This window comes from Natrix helvetica, assembly GCF_964273705.1.
Source record: "Natrix helvetica genome assembly, chromosome: 1".
Lineage (NCBI taxonomy): Eukaryota > Metazoa > Chordata > Lepidosauria > Squamata > Natricidae > Natrix > Natrix helvetica.
This window is the reverse complement of record NC_138548.1, coordinates 226,281,059-226,289,604: the sequence shown is the minus strand read 5'-3', so window position 1 is coordinate 226,289,604 and position 8,546 is coordinate 226,281,059. Positions and strand designations below refer to the sequence as shown.

The following is an 8,546-nucleotide window of genomic DNA, read 5'->3' as shown; positions in this document are numbered from 1 at the left end:
ACTGATGTCTGGCAGTGATGATGGAGGAGTAACACCTCCTTAAAAAACCTTGGCCCGGCTGGTAGCACCTTGTAAGGGCCCCTTTAGAGGGTTACAGGAGAAGATGGTCAATGGTTGTGAAGGTGGAAGAGGCTTTATGCCCCAACGGCAGATAAAGCGGCAGAACCATCTTCTAGAAGGGAAACTCTGATTACAAACCTCCACTACCTTGTGGCTATATCCACTACTAGAAAAGGCTTCAGGAGTCAACCTCGAGGTAAAATCTGCAGCCGGAGACCCGGAAGTAGTTCGTGGCTGTGTACAACCATGTTCTGGTAACTCCTGTGACGCAGCTGGAACCAATCGTATCGGCTCTGCCATTCCATTGGACTATTTCAGCGACGTGGAGAGGGGGGATCTGTTGCTTGGGTAACAGTCTATCCTCCATATTAATCTACATGGGCCTCGTGTTGGAGAGGACACTCCAGCTTTGGCCTCTTTCCAGAGCACGATACCATGGTCTTTTGAGACTGAAGGATGCCAATGCAATACTGATGCCTGGCAACACAAACACACAATTCCACACACAGACTGACTACAGTGCCCAAACCATGCCTAGTTTGCCCTGACAGCCCTCTCTTGCCACCTGCTTGAAGGACTTATGGTAAATCATGGTTTGTGGCCGAGGACATTATTCCCAACATACAGCCTTGATTCAATGTGATTGTGTGCTGCCAGAATCACTGCTAAGGAGATATGAACGGGTAAGGGGGTGGCCCGAGTTAACTGTGCTGTCAGTTTGAAGAGTTGTCAGTCCCATGGAGAAAAGTTACACTTAACACAGAGTCTGGGGACATGGAATAAAGGAAGGTTTCCGCTGAAAATCAGGAAAAGCTTTCAAATATACGAGCGACTGAGTAGTGGAACTGATTTTCTAGGGAGGGGTAAGTTTTAAATGCTCTGTAAGCATTTTAAAATCCACCTTCATCTGTCAAGGGCAATCATAAATCACAAATACTAGAGAGACTGAAATGGGGATTAATCATGAATCATGTTGAAGAGGGTTCTTTAAATAAAAACAAAGACATTCAGTTCACTGACACTTTCCATGGGAGTTTGTTTTTGGCTTTCGGAGCCAACGTTGCTGGTCAAATGTCAGAATACTAAGTTGGGAGCTTCTGGCAATTCCTTCTTGATCATTTACATGTCAATTTCATCATTCTTGTTATTACAAATGGATTACAAATTAAGTATGCCCCCCCCCAGTAATTACTGAAATGTCATATCAATTATGTAACTACCACAGCACAAAACACATCTCTATATACTGTAGATGACAGAAGGCTGTTTTATGAAGCTATGGACTGCAATGTGTATGAAATATCTCCAATGATAATAATAGAAATAAACATTACCTGCATTGCCTCATCCCAAACATTAAGAGGGAAATTGTAGTCTCCTAGATCTGTGTTGTACTACAACTCCCATCACTTTGACCACAAAACAGGTGATTTTGACTGGTAGAGTCCAAGAATCTCTGGCAACAACTATAATCAAGGACAGATGCCAAGGAAGAGAAGCCAGCTGTTGCAAAGGGGAGCATTAGGATAATCATAGGGAGATGCCCCTCGCAGCTTGTAGGGGCTGTACTTAGATGGGATGGCTTTCTATGCTACGATGACTACAAAAACAGTACTAAGTAGGTAATAAGGATCTTCTCTAAGTTATATCTTGGATTGCTACCTAATATAATTTTAGTTGGCAAAGTTATTTCCAAAATGTTTCCCTTGCCAGCAGGCTTTCATTACAATATACAAATTTATTTACTGCTCTCACTTCATGAAACAACTGACTGATATACAACAGGAGTCTCCAACCCCCAGGCCGTAGACTGGTACCAGTCTGTGGATTGTTAGGAACTGGTCTGCGCAAGTGGGAGGCGAGCGAATGAAACTTAATCTGCACATGTGCAGGATCTAGATTGTACGCAAAATCATTCCCCCCAGGCTCCAGTCCGTGGAAGACAATTTTTCTTCTGAAACCAGTCCCTAGTTGCAGAAAAGTTGGGGACCACTGATATACAGGACAAAGGGAATGCAATTACTATACACTTTGGAAACAGATAAAACTCCCAATTTATACACAACTCTTGGTTTTGCCTTGTTAAGCATGTGTTTTGGAATATGCCCCTTAGTTCACAGCTAGCAAGTTACTATAATCTGTTATAGTAAAATTTCTAGCTTTTATGATTCCTAATCACAGCTTTGAGAAGACTAAATACTTCAAACTTTAAAACCTTGAAAGAAATATCATTTATTCATCTATTAAGATTGAATGCAATAACAGTACAATGTCTCTCATTAGCCTATTATAATTATGTGCAAAGAGAAAAGGTGAAAAATTTGGAAAATGTATAATATAGGAAATTTAAAAAGTTAAAAATTAGGCTAATTTTGTTATAAAAACTATTAAGAACACTACTAATACTTACAAACAGCTAGGGCACTATATCTTAAGACTACATATCCCATTTGCATTTGCCTGCATAATGAAATACATGTTGTAACTTATTAAAAAAAAAAGTCAAGGCTGGAAAATATTTTGCTTTTAAATAAAAAATAATCTGCTTTCATGACATGTCAGTAAAAAATGTGAAGTGAGTGGAACTTATCTGACCAGCAATATGATGCTAGGAAAAAGAAATACACTGGACATAGCGACTTACTTCTGAAGAGCTACTAATATGTTTGAAAAACCCTCAAACATCTGCAGATTGCTGAAATGTTACTATGGCTCAGCGTAAGATAAAACTGCTATGCAATTACTTACTTTTATGTACTGATAGTTGTTTGGAAACGTATGGGGCTAAAGAGTTGCACAACAGATACATCATTAATTTGGTAACGACATTAAGAAGACAGCCATGCTAGTCTATGGTAGCGGTCAGAAAGAGTCTTGTAGCATTATTTCTGACTAACACGTTATATTAAACGCCATAAGCTTTGGTGGGCTACAGCTTACTCTATCAGGTATAGAGTGGCTAGGCTGATATTTCCAGATCTAGGCGAACAAATAGTGCTGACTGCTACCCAACTCCAGTGGAAATTCCTCAAGATATCCTAGGAAGTATATATTTAAGCTACAACCCCCATCATCTCTTCCAGTAAAAATGCAATAGCATTTTTGCAATCTGCATTAGTTTGGAGAGCCAATCTAATGAAGTGATGAAGGCACCAGGCTAGAAATCTAGACTGTGAATTTTAGTCTTGCCTTAGGCACAAAGCCAGCAGGGCGACTTTGTGGCCAGTCTCTCTCAGCCCTAGGAAGAAGGCAAGAGCAAACCACTTCCAAAATCTTGCCAATAAAACTTCAGGGACTTGTCCAAAGTATCACCAGGATCAACGTTGACTCAAGGGCACCAAAACAAAACCTGAAAATCAACAACTGTTTTTGTTACCTTTCTATACCCCCAAACTTTCTGTCCCTAGTCTTTTAAATCTACCTCATGGTAGGACTAGCTTGAGGGACTCAGCACTAATGAATAACAGACAATAGGAAACAATTCAGCTCTTCGGCCAGATATCATCTGTTACCAGCAATAATTATCAGGAATGCAAGAAGATATTCATGGTTGATTTGCAAAGAATGTGAATTTGTAATGGGAAGGACATAAACAATATTAAAATTAAGTTCTTGGAATATGAAACTGGTTCTTCTGTTTAATACTGATCTTGTGAGGGCAATTGTTTCTCCTGAAAATATGTTGTACAGAAACAATAACCAAGCTTTAATTTATTTCTGTTGATGAATAAACTGTTGGAAGCAGGTTGTCTTTTATCTATGGTCTCAGGTTTGGGGATCCGGAAGTTCTCTGAAACCATCATCCTCGTTTCCTTCCAAGCAGGACAAGGCAAGTACATTAGTGACGGGATGGATCCAGGATGTTGTTTGTGTCACATGGCTAGAAAACAAACCAACAACAATTATTCTGAGAGATCAGCTTCAAATCTTACCCATCAATAAAGTACGCCAGATGTTTTGAAAAAAAAGCTAGCATAAAGTTGTGGAAAAACTACCAGTGAAGTTCCTTGATACAGGGAGATAAATTTACTGTAATGATTCAGTTGCTTTGCCAATTAAAAGATGAAAAGGAAAATGTATTTTAATATTGAGAAATATGCAATTCAGGTTTTACTTTAAAAAGCAAAACCATTTATAGAGGAGGAATAGCCATGCAGATCTTTAAACAGAAAGATATTTGAATAGTTCTGTTGAAAAAGGACCAGCTGTCATAGAAGCAACTTTCCCATCAAAGATAACATTTCAGAACTTTACTCACTGAAAATCTAATTTCAGAATTTGACCCAAGTATTATCTGACATGCGATTTATTCATAAATGTCAGTTTATTTTTATGAATGGTTATTTGAATGTTTTTAAGTTTTATATTTTACTCTAATAAATATAAATAAAACTTACTTTGTACCTCTAAGAAATAAAATAGTATGATAGCCTCTCTCTTAGTGTTGCTTGAAACATTTCTCCTAGCCCATGATTCTAAGTTAGATTTAGGCCACACTCTACCTGTTGGTGAACACAGGCACTTACATGGCTAATTCCCATCTGCTCTTCCCAGCTATAAGAAGAATATTAAATAACTAATAGTGAATTCATTATTTATAAATCCTTATGTAGCCAATTGGCATCAACCACACAAAACACATATGCACAAATGTCATGTCTGTCTGGTTGGCATTCTGAAAAAGAGAAGTCCCATATGTATGAATGAATTTACACCTTCCTAATCCATTTGATTGAGATGTTCTCTGATTTTCTTTCTAAATTTAATCAATTTAGGCAGAAAATCAGAAAAGGGAAACTAAATCTAATTTATACTAACCCCATTCAGTATCACTCTTCCATATCTTTCTATCTTTTCAAACCACTCTTTCATCACATCTAAATATTGGGTGGCATCTTTAAACCTCTTTATTTTTGAACGCACCAGCTCCATCCAACTATGACTTTTTCGTTCCTCCTTTTAATTTATTCATTCCTTCTCTTATGCAATTGGGTGTTCATAAATTCTCTATATGATCAAACCCAAATGTATTGGCCACTTATTTTTCCTTTACTCCATTTTTAATGAGCACTGATTCATTCCTGATGCTATCTCCTCTTGTTTTTAACCAAAGTACTTCATTAAATATTCCATTTTTATTGAATCCAACTTCCATATTTGTTATATGTCAACTCTCACAGCAATGCAGCAATAAAGGAAGCATGCACTTTTATAGTTTCACTCATTTGAACCTTCACTCCTACAAAATTTCCAACATTTGTACATCTTAAAAATTTTCCATTTCTTCAGAAAAGGGTAGAGAATTTAATGTACTTGCTTATAAATTGCAATGGTTTTTCTTGTCAATCAAATAAATAATCCACCTTGGTCTTTGATACCTAAATTTTCAGATTTGTGCTTCTTGTTGCATCACGTAATTTATGTGTAAATCATTAGCATTCTCAAAGGTCAACATGGCATTGTTTACATACAACATTACGCATATTATTCATGTCTACAATACACAATATTTGTTCTAATATAACCAGATCCAAATCTATTTACCATCGATCACTCAAGAAACCATCTATAAAGTGTATGAAGCGCTTCCAGCTGTTATAACATGTTGTGCTTCCTGCAGTCATGTGATTGCACTTTGGGCACTTGTCAACTGGCTGAGATTTATGACTGGCTGCAGTGTCACATAGTTATGTGATCTATATTTTCCAGGCAAAAGACAACCATTCAGAAGAATGGATTCACTTAATGACTGCCGCAAAAAATGTTGTAAAAATGGGTCTAGTGACATGGAATGCTCAATTTAAGACCAGATTTCCATTTCCAGTTGAGAGCTACCTATAAATGGAGCCAAATCTGGCAAGAAAAAAGTCAATAGATTTGTACAATGTGATAATTTTTTTTTTTAAAAAATAGATCCAACAAGGAGAACAATGATTTTAAAACTTCAAAGGTAATTGCAGAATGAGGTCAAAGAAAATTCTGTGTTTTCTGCAACTTCTATTTAGACTTGTTTTTGCCAAAGCAGAATTTAATTCAGATATTTTTCGTTCAGAATAATTAGAGCTATTTAGTTTCTCCTAGTGTACATATTCTCAAATATTCGGGTACTTTAGTCAGCAGTACAGTGCAATCACTTGCTTAATTAGTAACATTTTGTACATTCAATAGTGGCTTTCCAGATATATTTAAGCATCAGTGACCATTACTGCACAGGTTATTGGAGTTTTGATTTTGTTATTGTGGGGGATAGGTAGCCTGTGCTGGGGAGAAGGCTGGTATTGCAAGGTCAAAGAAGGTTAAACAGAAGCACTTTCATTGTGGAAATGTGGCAAAATGGGTACCAAGAAAGCCAAATAGCATACAACTGTGTGAAAAAATCCTGCATGCTTTCAGTTTTAAGCAGTATTTATATGTTTAATCAACTTTTCACTCATAGAAACCATGCAAAATTAGTACTTTGATGAAAATTTCTGTAGTTAGATTGAGATGCATAATTTTTATTAATATAACCAAAGTCTTTTAAAGGTTTTGAGTGAGTTTATGTGCTAAAACAAACATAACTTGAATTTTTGAGAATGTTAGGATTGAAAGTAGCCAATCAGCAGGGAGCTTTGGCTGACCAATCAAAATGCACAGCGGCTAAATCTATGAGCCAATCAATATTGTCATACACTCTGACTATAAATAAACATGAAAAGCATCGAGAAATTTAATTTAGCTCTGGATGCAGGCAAGGATGAAGGCCTTTGCTTTCATCAGTACTGAGCAGCGGCATTGCATCATTGTGCTTCATGAAGAGGATTACTCCTGTACAGAAACAGCCAAGAGAGTGAAATGCCATCGCACCACAGTGAGCAGAGTGGTTGAAAAATACCAAACAACAGGTTCAGTTGATGACAGGCTCTGCTCTGGAAGACCAAGAAAGTCGACAAAATGGCAAGATTGGGCTCTGCAACGCATTTCGATGGCTGACAGGAAGCTCACCTCACCTTCAGATTACAAGAATTTGGGGTGAAACATGTGATGTAAAAGTGTGCACAAGCACAGTGCGTCGCAGACTGCTTGCCAGAGGGCTCAAAGGCTGCAGGGCTTGAAATAAACCTTTGCTCACAGACGCTCATTGCTCTCGTCGACATGCGTGGGCCAAGACATATGCCAAGTGGACCAACGAACAGTGGGCCAAGGTCATCTTCAGTGACGAGAGCAATTTCCACTTGACTGGGAATCAGTGCAATAAGTATGTCAGAAGAATTCCAGCTGACTAATTTAGGCCATACTGCCTGAATCTCTCTGTGAAGCATCCATTGCACATGATGATCTGGGGCTGTATTGCTGCTTCTGGTATTGGTTTGATACAAATCATGCAGGGAATCATGAATTCCAGCAGTATGTTGAAGTCCTGGAAAAGACCATGCTTCCTTCAGCTCAGCAACTTGTAGGGAAGGACTTTTACTTCCAGATCATCGAGCCAAGTCCGTCCAGCAGTGGATGAAGAAGCATGGTGTTCGACTCCTGGATTGGCCAGCTCAGAGCCCAGATTTGAACCCAATTGAGAACTTGTGGGCCAAGATTGGTTACGAAATAAGCAAGAAGCATCTGAAAACCAAGCAGGAACTGATTGAATCCATTATTACAGCCTGGCACCATATTGTCACCAAAGATCACGTGCAAAGGCTTATACAGTCTATGCTGAAGCGATGCCGCCTGGTAATAAGCAATAAGGGCTGGCCAATTTCATATTAGTAACCATGTTTGGTTTCCTAAAAGGTCCTTTTCAGGACCACAAACAATAAAAATGTTAACAAAACACTAGAATCGGCCTTAGTAATTGCAACACGTATGCCACTGGGTATGAATCAGTTAATCTCAAAGTTAATCACAAAGATGATTAGGGGACTGGAGACTAAAACATATGAAGAACGGTTGCAGGAACTGGGTATGTTTAGCTTAAGAGAAAGAAGGACTAGGGGAGACATAATAGCAGTGTTCCAATATCTCAGGGGTTGCCATAAAGAAGAGGGAGTCAAACTATTCTCCAAAGCACCTGAGGGTAGAACAAGAAGCAATGGGTGGAAACTAATCAAGGAGAGAAGCAACTTAGAACTGAGGAGAAATTTCCTGACAGTGAGAACAATTAATCAGTGGAACAGCTTGCCTCCAGAAGTTGTGAATGCCCCAACACTGGAAGTCTTTAAGAAGATGTTGGATAGCTATTTGTCTGAAACGGTATAGGGTTTCCTGCCTAGGCAGGGGGTTGAAGACCTCCAAGGTCCCTTCCAACTCTACTATTGTATGTATTGTATTATCTGTTTTCATAGACATTGTAAGCATGCATTGTAAGCATGCAAGAAAATTCTCAATCCCCATCCAAACAGCACCAAATTGCAAAAAGCGTATGCTTTTCACTTAAAAACCACCATTATTTATTTCAATGTAACAATATTTGCATAGCAGTTAGCATAAAATATCATAAAATCAATGGGCTA

The 8,546-nt window shown here is 38.3% G+C and overlaps 1 protein-coding gene across 6 annotated transcripts in view; it reads right to left on the bottom strand.

Annotated features, from left to right (window-relative positions):
* Nucleotides 1–2,267: 2,267 nt before the first annotated feature.
* The window catches only part of STXBP4 (syntaxin binding protein 4), a 110,671-nt gene continuing 104,392 nt past the window's right edge, over nt 2,268–8,546 (bottom strand). For 5 of the 6 annotated variants that reach the window (XM_081970412.1, XM_081970413.1, XM_081970411.1 and 2 more), the window contains one exon: nt 2,268–3,940. In XM_081970412.1, the coding sequence (XP_081826538.1) occupies nt 3,826–3,940 (115 nt within the window). In that variant the 3' untranslated portion in view covers nt 2,268–3,825. The remainder of the gene's footprint in view (nt 3,941–8,546) is intronic. The other variant, XR_014176771.1, reaches the window with a different exon arrangement.